This window comes from Bradysia coprophila, unplaced genomic scaffold (assembly GCF_014529535.1).
Source record: "Bradysia coprophila strain Holo2 unplaced genomic scaffold, BU_Bcop_v1 contig_350, whole genome shotgun sequence".
Lineage (NCBI taxonomy): Eukaryota > Metazoa > Arthropoda > Insecta > Diptera > Sciaridae > Bradysia > Bradysia coprophila.
The window spans coordinates 6,096,683-6,112,891 of record NW_023503608.1 but is presented as its reverse complement, the minus strand read 5'-3'; the positions used below and the strand labels follow the sequence as shown (position 1 = coordinate 6,112,891).

The following is a 16,209-nucleotide window of genomic DNA, read 5'->3' as shown; positions in this document are numbered from 1 at the left end:
ATTTCTCTATTTTAACATATGGACTAGTGGTCGCGATGGGGGTATATTTTAAATCCCTGTTGATCGCATAAAACATTTTACTATATAGGGAAAATGGAATTCTTTGATGATTTAAGTTAGCTGGATGGTACATAGGGTGTTGAGTCAGTACCAGTTGATATGTGTAACACAATAACCGCGTTTAAACGAATGCGAACATTTTTCTTTATTTTTATGAAAACCAATTCAATAACGGACTACCCTGTACAGCAAACAATCAATGACAAGGGTGCAATTTGTTCATAGTAGTACCGAGCCTACCCTCTGTTTAAGTTAAATAAATATTCTCAATGAATATCTCTGCCATAATTTCCATTGAAGTCATTCCCCTTTGCCCAATTTCTGAATGGTTTTAAGTTAAACTAACACCTGTTCCAGTGCTTTTGTTTAGTGAATAAAAGCAAATTTATGTACTTAGGGGTTAAATGCAAGTTATCAGCAAATAAAAACGAATTATTAGGAAGATTTAGAGGAAATTTACAAATGAACTGTGGAGATTTAGAAACGATTTTCGTTTCAATTGAAAATATTATCATTTATTAATGGGTTTGGTGGTTTATTCGGAGTAGACTGACATCGAAGTAAATGTGTTCGTCAGAGTGATATTGCAAAGAAAAACTTTTCTGTACTACCAGTCATAAACCATTCTTTATTTTTTACTCAGTTCAACCCTGAACTGTTCAGTTCATCACTCTTTAATTTTCATCAAATACTTTTTTAAATGTAAAAAATCCAAGCCCTCTGGCCTTGCCAAGAAAATAAGCATGTGGTTTTTCATAACATATGGCATCAGGTTTTTTTGAAGTATTCAATGTTCTAATTTGAGTTGGATTTCGAATAGGAAAATGTAGAAAAAATCCCCTTTTCATTTATCCAATTCGATAGTGCGTTTCATAATAATTCGGACGATTATTCGGCAGAACCGTTTACTGGTTATGCTCTATTTTGTCAATAGTAATTTTTTGCCCAAATACTTCATTCTTGTATTTGGAGATTATAAATGCTGTTGAAAGATCAATGTAAATTTTCAACAAATTATTTTCGTGAGTTTTTGTGTGACATAACAGCTAACTTGAAATTATTAATGAGAGTAACTGTGGATTTACATAGCAACGTAAAAGTGACAGATGCAAAAATTTTCTCATACGGCAACTCGAAATTTCATTCATAATTTTAATTTTATGAATGAAATTTCGGGTTGCAGTATTTAAAAAACATTGCATCTGTCACTTTTACGTTGCTATGTAAATCCACGGTAATGTTTGATTTCCTCTTACGCCGTTTACACTCCGTTTACTCTTTAAACAATAAAAATGAGCTAAACGGCGTAAGAGGAAATCAAGCATAATAAGTTCAGGATCTTGTTTAAAATAATGAAACATGTTTATGTGATAATAAATATTATGCACGTGTGACAAAGCGGTCGAGGCTTGCCGAGACGGCTTGTCATACGTGCATATTCTTTTTTATCGCATAAGTGAAAACGAGACAACAAGATATGCGAATGACACTTTGACAATTTACAAAAGTATAATGTTTGTTTATATATCCTAGGTGAATAATTTTTTCGGGGAATCACACCGCGTATGCGATAAAAAAAAATTCTGACAAGTACTAGAATATTGCCGGTTGTGTGCTTGCTGAACGTATTGGACTGGCACCTGTTATCGACAAGTTCTGACTGATGAGGTCTTATATAGCAAAAAGCATGTTCAAAACAAATGAAGTAAAAGATTTCTGAAATAAATCTCTGAAAATCTACGATCAAATGAAGTAATAGTTGAACAGTAAGACGGTTAATAAGCTTGCTGTCTGTGACAGGTTAAGAAGAAGCTTTTAAATGGGAGAGTTGTAAGCTCGATTTTTAACGCTGTTTCTGGTATGGCTACATCGTCATAGTTACTTGGACAACTTTTATTTATAGCTAGATTCAGTGGCGCTTCTTCATAGAGACCAATTGGACCATGGTCCAGGGCGCTGGTAAAATGGGGCGCTGGAATATGCGAACAAAAATTTCATACTTTGCATGATAATTCATGGGATGTTGCCTCAAAGGAAAAAAAGTCCGCTGCGCGGCCTTCCTATCATAACACTGACATCTTTCGAATACAGTATGAGGAAATTACGCAGACCGCTCAAGTCTTTATCGTCATCCCGTCAGTGTAGAAATTGATAGTTTACTTTATTGATTTAGATCATATCTCTAAACGAGGAATTGAAGGAAATACTAGAAGTTGAAAAGTTACAAGGAATTGACTGGAAATACGAGAAATTTGACGTAAATGAAAGGAAATACGGATAAGTATGACAAACGAAAGAACTAAGCGAATGAAAAAAAAAACTTGATCTTCTCACTCGCTGCAGGTTTCCGGTCCTAGCTATTCGGTTTGTAAAATACAGTTCACTCACTGATTGATCCTTTCATTTACTTTCAATTTCTCGTATTACCAGTCAATTCTTGTAACTCCTTCAATTTCTAGTATTTACTTCAATTCTTATTATTTACCGGATACTTCGGCAGCTACGACACTGCAGTAATTTCGACGGTTTTTTTTTCGTTTTCTTTAAATTTGGAGGAAATCTTAGAAAATTATCGGAATAAAGAAAAGGAAAGAAAAATTTTAGAAAATTGTTTCTAAAAAGTAGACAATGAATTGGATAGTAACAGAAAATATCGTGGAATTCTTAGAAATTATTAGGAATTATAGGAAATAATAGGAATCAAAGTGCAAATCCGCGAAAACGGAATGTACTTTTCTCCTCGTCTCTGGTTCAATTTACAGTCGGAGAAACATAGATTTCGGGATTTTAAGAGGCATCATCGTTTTCATCGTTTTTCTGTATTCTCTCATTTCGCATGTAATTTCAAATGGCAATTGAAAGAATTACAGAAACGATGGTATCTCTAAAAATCCCGAAATCTATATTTCGACTGTAACGGATTTTTTTTATTTTCGAGCTTAACCGCAGAATAATGTGAATGGATTAAGGGACTGGCAGTTTTTGAACCTTAATTGGAATCCTGCTTTTTTCATGTATCTCAAAAAAATGTCCTACATGTCCTGCTGCAAGACACGAAACATACATTTGGACACTGGATTTCCATTTACTTTTGATTGTACCTTTTTCAAAAATGTAGACCAATGACGACCGCAATAACGACCACGAGTTTGTTAGCTTTCAACAGAGAATAGATTTGGCTGTAGCAGTTTGAACAGCTCTGAGGAAACTGAGCAGTTTATGGAAATTTCGTTAAATTTTTCTGCTCACTTTTCTTGGAGTTGGTCATTGACCAGTGGTTAAACGAATACAACGAAAACTAAGTTTTATTTAAAGCTTACACATTCGTAACACATATTGCGGTCGTACATTTTTTAAATCAGATTCTGATGAAAAGATATTAACAAAAATGAAGTACGTGACACACAAATGGCTGTAATTTTAGCTAAGCATTGATGCCTCCTAAAGAAAGAAAAATTTTCTCGGGGTATTTGTTCAATCCTGGAAGACTGAATCAGATATGATCAAGGGTAGTGTTTGGTAAAGGCTTGCTTGAAGTCGAAGACGCATGTCTCAATTTTTTTACTCTAATCTCACAAATAAATTTTGACCTATAAATATATTTACAAAATAAAAACAATCAAAAACGAGGCGCTAGATTGTAGTGGTCCAGGGCGCGCAGTATGCTAGAAGCGCCTCTGGCTAGATTGCCAGACAAAATGTAGCAGACAGATTAGAAAACGGATTTTGTAATGCAAACAATCCATTTGAGCATGCACACCGTCTCGTATTACTTCTTTCGGCTCGACAAACTGTCGTACTCACCATTTCGAAGAAAAAGAAAAGTCTGCACCCAAGACGTGACATAAATTCGAAATGTAATCAGAATACCATCTTGGTAAATTTAACAGCATTACCACTTGAGCCAGAGGAATAAGGGGACGAATAAAAAAGTAAAACAAAATCGTCCGACCAAAGAAATAAAAACTAAAACTTTACTTATGTCGTCTAATAGCATTGAAATGCTTAGATAATCTTATCTAAGTGACATAAGTGAACATAAAGAGAAGACAGAGAATATATAGAAGAGACGAGGACTGTTTTGAGATGTACATGCTATAGCTTTCCATCATGATTTGCTGCCAGCATTGGTTATTCAATCATTAAATCTGTTTTGTTGGGGATACAAGGGTGGATATATGCGGAGACTTAATTAAATTGAATTAATTAGCATTAGAGACACGCATCGCATATTAAATCCAAATAAGCAATTATAATAAGCAAATTGATGCAATAATGAGAATTGTACACTCACTCTGTACGACACATTCGATATCATTTGAGATTTTGTGTCATGTATGTTTACCAAATATCATGTAGCACCTTAATAATGAACAGAAAGGGGATGAAGATTTCATTTCGTATCATCATAGCGTAAACACCATAACCGGGAGTATATTGCCAGTCAACCCTTTTTCATGGATCCTTAAATATTATGAATTTATGGCCGTATATTATGTGTATGCATATTAAACCTTATTTTCACACAACTGAAATGTACAAATGCTGAATGCTGTATCCGATTTTGGATACGTTTGACACAAAATGTGTGAAACAATCAGATCACGTTTCGCAGCTAAAGATAACAACATACGCAATTTCAAAACGAAATTATGTGGGCCATCTTCTACTCACATTATTGCTTAAGCCGATAAGTAGGGTTAACTGTTAACAACGTAAGGGACATCTTTTGTAATTTTGTATTTCATTTGGTCATCAATCTATGTATTTCATAAGGAAGATAACTTGTAAACATTGACGCAGTCGTAATTGATTAAGTTTCCACAAGATAGGTTTCGTAACTTTAAGGTAGAAGAGAAACTAGACCCTTAACAGCACAAAAATGTATTGTACCTAAAGTGAAAGAACATAACGGGTCAGTTTGTGTATATGAACATATCTCACATCAATGATTTCTTAGTTTCAGCCACCTCCCTCACTTCTGGTTCTGGTCGCTAAGAATGCTAAACATTTTCACAGAACTAGATTTTCCATCTTTATTTCCAAGCTGATTCTCATTTATTTTCTATCAAATGATACAAGCAATCTGTAGAGCAAACGAACTTTATCTTGGACCGTTTACTCCATCTTGATCCAATATACCGGTTGCTGCTGTTTTTTAGCTTATCCACTCATACATACGGGTGAATAATTTCCACGCATGCACGTGGTAATGGCAACATGAGCTGAAACAACACTTATTTCATAGTCGCCAACTGTAGCATAAAATGCTATTTCCTGACTAGTGTCGAAATATCGGAACTTCGTGGCTTATTTCCTACGTTGTTTAGGAAAAACATTGTTCCTAACTCATAAAAGGTTTTATTAGAGAATTCGATTCCAGCTCTCGCCTCCAGCTCGCAGTCGCTAAAAAACCATTTTAGCATGCGGCAGGGACTATTATATGCAGGGACATCGCGTCGAAAGAAGTGTTTGATACACGATGTCGTAGAGAAATGAGTTTGATTGCCTTGCCTGCGAAAATTGTGCATTATATAGTAGTTTGTCCCTCGCGAAAACGATTCATTGACAACATGTAGGAAAGTTAGGATATTTTTTCATTGCAGTTCAAAGTGGAACGAGTCATTGAAAAACGATTTTTGGTTTAGTGTTGGTGGCCATAAAATTTATGGCATAAATCGATTGAATCTCATTCTGCTCGGATTTATGTTAAAATAGCAGTTTCCAAAGTTCAAAACCTCACTTGTGAGTTCGGCTCGTATGACGAATGGATCCCTCAAGCAATGAATTACTCTCGCAGGACCCAATATAATCTAATAATCACAAACTCTCGTGGCTACAGCGAGTATAAAAACATTTATCTAAGTGCATCGATCCATTGACATCGATCCAACACTGCCACAATTACCATATTTATAAATATCTTCGTATACTGTTTATCCAACGATTAAACAAAATCTCCTTACGCGGTAGGATTTACAGAAAACCTAAAACACATTTGTCATCATTCTGTTACACAAATCGTCCCCTCTCTTTCGCAATTTGCAAATCCGGACACACAGTAAAATAGGATTGGTTTTGTTGTACACGCAAAATATCACTTCCATTTAAAGATCAGTAAGATAATTAAATCATAACCCTTATTCACGGTTCAACATACTCATCATCATCATCATTGTCGGCTTTAAATGTGATTTCAAGAAAGAAAAAAATATGTGCGACGGGATGTGCAATATGAATAGGAAATGTGGAAAGAGTGAGAGTCAATTCTTCTGTCACATCTAGGGTGAGAATGGATTTTGTTTTTTATTAAATGCTGCATTCAGTGGTGCACACATTATTAATAGGATTATCTGAAAATCTATGAAAATAAATAGCGACGGATTTTTTTTATAAGTTGTAACAATGGATGAGGGGAGGGTGGCTCGGAATATATGCAAACATTTATTTATATATTCGCTTTCTAATCAACATAAAAATATTCTTTTTCTTTTCGATTGTGTCTGCTAATATAGATAAACCAATCGACCAAATACTCGATAAAATATTCTTTTTTCCAATCAAAATACAATGTTCTCCTCTGTGCATGCGATTGATTCTTTGATTCAGAGAGCTCATTATGTATGCTAATAGATTTCGTACACAGTGTTGATTTTTCAAAAGAATTTCAAAGTGCCATAATATTGGTAAATCATCTTTGCTTACATTTTACCATGGATTCGAACGAGGATTTAGATTTTTCAATTGACGAACCTTTCCGGTCGGTTTTATATTGTGTCAAAGTCAGATTTATTTTTCTCTTCTTTTTCCTAATGGAAATGCACACGAAATCACATCATCGCAACCACACGGTAACGGTAGGGTTTTATTATGTAGATAACGTGGCGATGGATCTCTACTGCGTCGGAAAGCGTAAAGGATTTCAAGGAAACAGAAGAAAAACAAGGAAAATGAGGAATCAAATGTAACTTTGGATCAAGACTGTTTTTGCTTTCGGGCAATTTTTTGGACAAGCTCGTTAAAGTCTTATTCCAGTTTGTTAGATGAATCTCATGATATTCCAGTTTAAGACATGCTCCCTGAGCAAGCATGAAATTGTAGTTTCGCCCTTTTTCAATTTTTTCCTGCACCTTCTGTCGTATTAAGCGAAACTTCTTTAATCAAAAATGTAACGTATATGAAAACGAAATGTATGAGTCTACATATTATGTCGCCTGGTAGTACTAAGATTGAGATCACGTTCACCTTTCTGGGTGTATTTCCGCAATGCACACAATCAAATGGACCTAAAATCTCGATGGAAAGAATGGTGGGATGCCGCATCAGTCCACAACAAAAACTTGATCAACGATCCAACAGCCGAAGTGAATGGTTACAACTTGCCTCGACGCACTTGGCTTCGATTGAACCGATTACGCACTGGGCAAGGATGCTGCGCCTTCCTGTTACATCGATGGAACATTATAGAATCGCCACTTTGTCAGTGCGGTGCGATACAAACGATGAAGCATCTGCTTGAAGAGTGTACAATACATCGCTTCCAAGGAACAATTGAAGATCTACATACTGTAACGTTGGACGCTATAAATTGGCTAAATAATTTGAATGTTGACATTTAGAGTGGAAAGCGTTGAGAAGTTTTCGATAGAGTTTCAAAGATTTGTAATTTGTTTTTTCTAGTCATTTTAAAATAAATAATAAACTAAAATTGTAATTTCTTTACACAGTACCACTGCCGATTCGATTTCATTTTATTGTACCGATATATAATTCCCAGCAAATATTTTTATCAAGATTAGAGTCTATGTTTTATGGATCTTTGTTTTATCATAAACTTGTAACTCATCGCATTTTTACGTCTTAACAATTTGTTATATTCTTTTCCACTCAAGATTTATGTTGATAATTTCACCATTCGATCAAAGTTTTCACATTCGAAAGACGCTTTTTTATTCGGTTTTATTACATTTTTGTATTCGTAATGGTAAATGGCGGGTGTCAATTTCCTTTCATCCCAACAAGAAATAAAACTTTTAAGATTTACATCTTGTTTTGGGCGAAAAATATTGTTGTAGTTTATGGGTTACGTCTAGGGTGTGTTATGGATGGTGACTTTGCTTTTCTAATTTAAATGGTTCTTATCCTTTCATACACAAATCTCGTTAGTTTTTCTTTTACTAACTCTTTTTTTGTTGAATAGAAGTTGAAGTTATTGCATTTTAAGACCATAAAGAACGAATGAATTGCTAGAATATATTCCAATGTTCAACGGCTATACTTGATTTATTTCGTGTCAATTAGGACTTAGCATTGACTTATGACACAGCTCTGCTCCTATAGCATCAACATAAGAAATATTCGGTGGCTTATGTAATGAAAATAGGCCTGGCATTTCTTTTGGAAAGACAGAAGTCATATTGCTTGGTGTGAATAAAAACACACAACACATGCAATCGTAGACACATATATATGCATAAGTATATACATGTTTGGAGGCTTTTTGACGTTGGAAAAATTAGTGTTCGTGCTAGGAGAAGTGCTATGCTTATGACCAGTAAGGAATTAAATGATGGTGACCTCACGCCTGTTGTCTGTAAACTCTATAGTCTATAGAAACGGCAGAAATAAGCAATAGATAAAAGTGGTCTGAAACAGGAAAATCAATGTTACAACAATGAAGTAAAAGATTTTTGTTATTTTGGATTGAAAATACTTTGATCCAAAGAAGTATCAGATTCGGTTATGAATTGAGCTAGTAATATGTTTGTTGTCCATGAAAATCTAATGTAGCAGAACTAATTCTGAAGAAAATTTGAATTGAAGACACATTTTGCATCGATTGGTCAAATATTTCGGCTCCCATTGTCGAATTGATAATTGTCAAGTGATATGAAAGTCTGACTAATTTACATTAGTTACGCTCACAAGATGCTTGAATATTTAGCAATTTCAAATAAACAAAAATAGAATAGAAAGAAATCAATTGCCACAATCAATAAATTTTAGCTTTCAAAGCGCTATTGAATGAATAATATACATAAATAGCACACATCACACACAATGAGGGACATCCTTTTGTATTCCGACCAATAATTCTAATATTCATATTCAGTTTGTGCATTTTATTTTCCCATTCTTGATATGCATATTCTTTCGCTTTATGTCTTCATTTCGGGGGTCATAATGATGATAATAAAGACATTTTTACGTTCACCCTTGTTGAACATATCCGATTCGTATACGTATTGAGTTAATACAAATATATGCACCGTATCATGACATGAATGAGAATATTGTACATCGTGAATGGTTGTTTGGGGAAAAACAATATTTTTTATTGTGTTCGCTTTGTTTAACCATTGCCATTGGAACATATTACTTTAAAATTTCCTCTTCAGAAACGGATGCTTAATGTGCTATGGTTAGAAAATAATAAAACGATTTGTTCCACTCTGGTCACGTGTCTCGTTTCGTAGCAAAAATTCGTTTCGGAAATAGATAATGAGATTTGGTCTTTTGTTTCGCAAAATTTCTTCGGTGGTGTAGTTTCATTACGCTTGCGGGTTTGTTGGCGTTGTAAGAAAATTAAAGGCAGAAAAAAGGCTGTTAGGTTTTGACGTATGGGTGTGCCAACTACCATATCCGATCGAGCACCTTTCTCTCTGCAAAGATCTTGTACGCATCGGTGCTCAATCAGACGGGATGATCCCACAATGCATGCCATCAGTTTATTCTTTCTTGTGGAGTAGACAGACCGTGGATTCAAGCCATTTTTCAGGTACACTCTCAATGTTTCACGTTTCTTATTATTTATCAAATACATCATGCAACTTAACTCCTTCCGTCATTTTTTAACAACTCTTTATGTCGTTTCGGGTTTTTTGCTGGCCGAATACTTTATAAAAAATTCTAATTTTAAAATTTGAGAACGTTGATGCTGAATTAAGGTCGTTAGAGTCTACTTTTGAGGTTTCTCTTTTCAGAAGGGCAACGATTTGGTTATTATGGAGATCTGAGATACCGACTCAGCTCGATGAGTTGAAAGTTAATTTAATAAATTCTTCAACACAATAGGATCAGTCTAAACCAGAAAATAAATTTTTTCAAAATAAACTGTTGAATCTCAAGTATTATTCATATTTCTATAGGAACTACGCACTTCAAGCATGAGTGGTACTCTAAATAGGGTACTGAAACTTGACAACGTGTCGCACAACTGTAAAACACTGTAACAATTTGTTCTTGTAAAATGGTACTCTATTTGGCAGCCGTTGACTGTGATTACACTTGCTTGAAGTGCGTGGATATCCATATCCGGGGTCTAAAATTCACTTTGGGTCAGGCGGTTATCAAATCTTTCGGATTTCGGTGTTCTCGGGTTTCGAACAGTGATGAAACAGTGTAAAGCTGTGAAATTACATGGTACACTGTCGTGACGCTGGCGTGGTGGATTAGCATTAAATTCACATGTCTCGTCTTTCATATAAACGAATGGATTGTTCAATCTTATTTTTATTCGATATAAATATTATACATACTGTACACATCTAGGCTGGCTTAACAAATTGTTCTTGTAACTTAAATTTTTGGATTTTACCTGACGTTGTTTTTGGAAAATCATCGACGAATTTAATGTACCTGGGAATTTTAAAATGTGCAATTGAACCCTTGCAAAAGTTTCGAATATCGTCTGCAGTCAAGCTCTTTCCCTTTTCACTGGTGCGAATGTGTACACAAATTTCTTCTCCCAATCTTTCATCTGGAACACCAAACGCGTAGTTCTCAAGAATGTCCGGATGAGTGGACAGAAAATCTTCAATTTCTTTCGGGAAAATGTTCTCTCCACCACGAATGATCATTTCTTTATACCGGCCAATTATCCTTCCGTAGCCATCTTCTTGCAGCACAAACTGGTCTCTGTAAACGCAGAGTTAATTTAAGTGATCAACCAAAGCGTAGAGTTCATTTCCACTAACCCAGTCCTGAGCCACCTATCGTTTGAAATTGTTTCTCTGGTTTTTTGCGGATCATCGAAATATTCCAACATTGTCGAATAGCCGCGCACGCACAATTCCCCAGGTGTACCGAACGGGACAATCAGACCTTGTTCGTTGGTCACTTTTGCTTCCAAGTGGTCCAGGATGAATCCTACTGTTTCTGTGACTTGGTACTCACTGTCTTCTTTCGTTGATATAAAACAAACCGGTGATAATTCGGTCATACCAAACACAGTCTGGAAGTTATTTCCGTTGTGGAATTACATTCTCTCTAAAAAAAGAATTGGGCGAAACTTACTTTAACGGATCTCAACCCAAATGTACTTTTTATATTGCGGAATAATTGTGGCGAACACGTAGCGCCTCCGGTTATAGCGATTTCAGCGGTTGTGATTGGCAAATTCAATTCCTTCTGCTTAGCTATGAGATCAACGTACATTGTAGGCGTACCATTAATGAGAGTGCATCTGAATTTAGAGATATAAAAGAGCTAGGACTAATTTCATAGTTAGATACATTGCCATTATATCGAGATGGTATCCTTCGGTTCGAGAATATTTGATGTAAATTCAAATCTTCCGAAGAGAAAAACATTTAGCGGGCAACTTCCGGGCTTATTTGAAATGCCCGCTCTCAGAACGAAATTTACATACAAAATCTAGAATCGGAAAACGTCTCGACCTGACAATGTCAAATCTAATAGTAATATGGAAAGCTCACTTTTCATCGACAATTGCCCGAAGCGATTGCTCCGGATTGAAACCAGGTGATGGTAATACTACTGTGGAACCATGTTCGATGGCGACGCATAGTGAAATGACGACTCCGTATGCATGGAATAGCGGTACCTGGACGCATATTTTATGATATTTTTCATCTAATTCCATGCGGTTGGCAACATGAATTCCATTATTCACAAAGTTGTAGTGGCTCATCACAGCGGCCTAAATCAGATAAAGTGATAACGAACGAAGGACCATAAAATGAGACATTATCAGACCTTTGGCTTTCCTGTAGTGCCGGACGTAAATTGTATATTGCACGGATCATCTGGCTGAATTATACGCGACCTATTGTTTAGATCGATAATGTCCTTGTTTGAGGGTGCCGAACAGATGTCTTCAAATTTGAAAGTTCCTCTACAAATAGATGATATTTACAAGATTCCGAAAACTGTGTGTGTAGGAAACTATTTACAGATGATCGTTATCGGAATCCATTATGACGGCTCGTAGACTATTGTACTCGGAACTCCTGATGATACCGTCTGAAGTATCTTTTATTTCTGGCACAATTTCACAGATCATATCGTAATAGTTTTGTGTTTTAAAAGTTTCGGTGGTCACGATTGCCTTAATTCCCACTTTCTTTATGCAGTAAGCCATTTCAGGTATCTGATACGAATGATTAATAGCTACCGATATCAGACCTGCTTTCGCAGCCGCCATCACTGCAATGTACCAGTTCATAGTATTTGGCGCCCATATTGCAATTCTATCGCCTCGGCTCAATCCTAGTTTAAGCAGTCCCGCAGCAAATTGATCGATCTGTTACGAATCAAAACGGAAGAAGTGAACCCAATGATCAGCATTTTGATTACGACCAAAAATATGTACCTTCTTTAGTGCCTGGCTATACGTCAACCTTTTACCTTCGTGATAGGAAACGATTGCATCATTATCACCAAATTTATCAGCAGCACGTTCCATCTGTTGACCCAGCGTTCGATATGCTAATGGCTCCTTTCCAATGTAGTGATAGTAGGACGATGTGTGAGCATTTTGTGTCACATATCTAAAAACAAATAAAAACTTGTTATGAATCGGCTGAAGAAGTTGTAGGAGATCACCATCGTCTATGAGGATAGGCTTCTTCATAACAAAATACTGCTCGATTAGGTAAACGATGAAACATATTACAAGTTGAAGGGCGAGGTTGAAAGATTGAAAGAATATAAAATGAACTTGAGCAAATTTTGTTGCTGGTCAGCAGAGCATTCCTTACCAGAGGATAAATGGTAAAGGTATGGTACTCTATATATTTTAGACCTGTTTAAATCGTAAAACTTGTAATTTCAATTGTCTTTTGTCCGTATTGACTTATAATTGGGTTTAAGATGTCTCCTTCTACTTCTTTTTCAGCCTGTTTCTATTCACTGCTGGACGTAGGGCTCCCCAATTCTCTTCCATTCCGAAAGACTCGTTGGCACTTGATGCCAACTTGTGCCTGTAATTCGCTTTATACCATTATTCCATCTGGTGGTCTACCTCTAGGTCGTGTTTTAGGTTCATGATCTTTTTGGTCCAACGTTCCTCCGTCCTTCTTGCAATATATCCCGCCCAACTCCACTTTAAAGATGCTATTCTTTCCATGACATCAACGACTTTTGACGTTGCTGTCGGATCCATTGATTTGTCATTCTATCTCGTAATTTCAAGCATACCATTTCTTAATTTATTTTTGGAAGCTTTTGTTAACGTTAACTTTCAGATTTAGTCCGTAAAAAAATCAAAGGTAAATTAAGAGATAAAGTGGATTGGTACTCTAGCGTACATTTTGGATATATTTAAAAAGGAAAAAAGAACATCAGTTCGATGGAGATGGTTTAACATTATTTCAATATTTGTCCTGGCTTTATTCCAAAGAAAATGTTGATGCACATTGACAGTCTTGCTGACACTGACAGTCCACAACAATGCTCCTAACTTCAGTGTTCATGCTGTACTGTGTCACATGTTGGAGTGTAAACGTTCTTAATTCAACTAAAGCTTGTCATTACTACACACAAAGTTTTAAAGTTATTATCAGTCAACAACCATCACATTATCTCGATTAAATATGTCGATAAAACTATAAAATCAATATGCTTATTATATCTATTTGTGATTGTAAAAACGTTTGCGAGTCTATGTGTGTCAAAACACTTGTTCTTAACCAGGAGACAAACTTCAATTTGTTTACCATTTTGATCAATATGCTAAAAAGTAAATAGTGTTGGAAAGTCATTTAAATAACGTTGGTCTGTAACAATGCCAGATGTTGACGAACTAATATTTAAAAGATGTAGAATACACGCCAGTTCGAGTCTGTAATAAAACTTTTGTTTCCCAAGCTTAAATAAAAGAAAAAAAAATTGTTCGCTACCTACTTTCCTCAACACACCCCAAACAAAAAATTTCATAGAGTTTGACTTTTTCGCCAAAGTTTTTTTTTCCAAATTTCGTTAGTCAACTTCAACAAATATAAAATCAAAACTGGCCCATGTGTCCACGGCAAGGTTAGTTCTGAATACTGTATACTTTCATGATTCATAGAGACTGTTTAATGCACAAATAAGTTCGCCTTAGTTTGATTTCATCCTGTTTCACTTAAGCTATGTTTGACTGATCGCCCAAAACCACTTGCAGTGACGCAAGTCCTGTTATCCACTTACAAAAGAACTGATATCGGTGTAGGTGACGCTTACAGATTCGACACGCAAAAAGATATGCATCACAAATGGCAGCTGATGAGGAAAGTACGCGAAAGTTTTATCAACAAAAATCTTAGCAGAAAATTATAACACAAAAAAATTGGGTCTCAAGTCGCAACTCGACACACTTGACACACACGTCCTATGGCCTAGAGCAAGATAAATAATTAAATAATTAATAACAAACAATATCTCATCTACTATTAGTTTGGCAAGCAATCTTCCACTTCTTTTGAACAGTTTTATACAAAATCTTTTACTTCACTATTTCAGAATACGCTTACACGCACGTAACTTTGAAAACCGGCACATTTTAACCCACAAACGCTTTTGCGCTTTTTATAACGTGTAAAACATTCATAAGTTGACCACCTCCAGGGGCCGGAAAAATCGATCAAGTTACGCAGGTGGTCAACATACAAGGCTTGCTTTTCATTTGTCACTTTTTTTTTTTTTTGTTTGGATAACTTTATTTAGAGGAATATATATACTGTAAGTCCTGCGTAAGTTGACCTCTTTGATGCTCACCACACCCAGTAAGTTGACCGCTTTTCTCATTCCCAATTTTGAAAAAAAATAACTTTAAAAAAACGAGAAATAAAAAGGAAACCTTGTGTAATCCGAGTAACTTGACCGAATTTTCCGGTCCCTCCTCAAGGTGGTCAACATACACAGTGGTCAAAACATATTATAAGTGCAAGCTCTGCCATAGTTTTCATAAGTGTTCCGAAAAAGTGCATAAGAAACATCTGACTTTTTTTTTTTGAGACTTGAAATAAGTTGAATTTTTATTTAAATACTCTTTCGTTGATTTTACAATTTAAAGATAGAAAATTTTCTATTATTTTTCTATTTTTCTATTATTGAAATTGCATAAAAACAACTTTTTTTTAAAAAATACCAACAAATAATTTGCGTCAGATGGTTTGAAAATGTCTCCTAGCTATTTCCCTATTTATAAGAAAAGTTTCTTCCGCAAATGATTTGGTGTTCAAAACTTATCAAAATTATCAAAAAACTGGATTTAAAAAGCGTGAGATTTTCATATTAAAAATACGGCAGCAGCTGTGTGTGCGTGTTTAATTCTTCACAAATATTAAAAGCTGGTATCAAAGTGCAGAAAAACAATAATCTTTAAATATTTAACTTAAATGAACAAGTATGATACAAGTATATCATTTCGCATACCTTCGAACGAAGCCACAAATATTTTTATTTATAACTTCAGCTTTTCTTATTACTTGTAGAATCGTCATATTTTATAAAACACGTCTATCCACTGAATGTTACTGAAACCGACTGAAAGAATATTGATCTAGGAACAAAATAAATTACCTACAGATCAGACACACCAAGTGTTTATCATTTGTTTTAGAGGTGTGCAGGTAAGCCACAGCGGGTGGACCGAAAATAGGAAAAAGAAAACCCAGAAAGAATTCGTTATAGTTACCTTCTATCGTATATTGAAATCTTTTTCGTCTCGCTTTGTCGTTGGCTTTTTGGTCGACAATATCTTTTCAACTGCTTACCTTTTCAATTTTAGGTAACCCTAACCCAATCTGATGAATAATTTTTTTGACTTCTGGTTTTTATTGGTTTTACTTTTGTTTTTGTTGTTTCCTTTTTTATTTTATTTTTAAACACAGCTGCTTCGATTTGGGTATTGTTTAAGCTACTTGA

General features: G+C 35.3%; 1 protein-coding gene across 3 annotated transcripts; it reads right to left on the bottom strand.

Moving 5' to 3' along the window:
* Positions 1-10,556: 10,556 nt before the first annotated feature.
* Positions 10,557-15,830, bottom strand: LOC119080426 (medium-chain acyl-CoA ligase ACSF2, mitochondrial-like). Of its 3 annotated transcripts, none has more exons than XM_037188777.1 (8): positions 15,718-15,830; positions 12,674-12,851; positions 12,255-12,604; positions 12,058-12,196; positions 11,778-12,001; positions 11,356-11,524; positions 11,037-11,293; positions 10,557-10,977 (listed from the first exon to the last, which is right to left on the bottom strand). In XM_037188777.1, the coding sequence occupies exons 1-8, from the start codon at positions 15,783-15,785 to the stop codon at positions 10,608-10,610; spliced, it is 1,755 nt and encodes a 584-aa protein (XP_037044672.1). In that variant the 5' UTR covers positions 15,786-15,830; the 3' UTR covers positions 10,557-10,607. The 3 variants fall into 3 exon arrangements, with proteins under 3 accessions (XP_037044672.1, XP_037044673.1, XP_037044671.1); XM_037188778.1 differs by lacking the exon at positions 15,718-15,830 and adding an exon at positions 13,611-13,804; XM_037188776.1 differs by lacking the exon at positions 15,718-15,830 and having other exon boundaries at positions 12,674-13,583.
* Between the last annotated feature and the right edge of the window lie 379 nt (positions 15,831-16,209).

What these genes read in the sequence shown, in the direction of transcription:
- LOC119080426 (XM_037188776.1), bottom strand. Translation starts at nt 12,934, where the DNA reads ATGAAGAAGCCTATCCTCATAGACGATGGTGATCTCCTACAACTTCTT. An exon ending in ATAGCCAGGCACTAAAGAAG is followed by an intron (nt 12,605 to 12,673) that starts GTACATATTTTT and finishes GATTCGTAACAG; the next exon opens with ATCGATCAATTTGCTGCGGG. An exon ending in GATAGGTGGCTCAGGACTGG is followed by an intron (nt 10,978 to 11,036) that starts GTTAGTGGAAAT and finishes CTGCGTTTACAG; the next exon opens with AGACCAGTTTGTGCTGCAAG.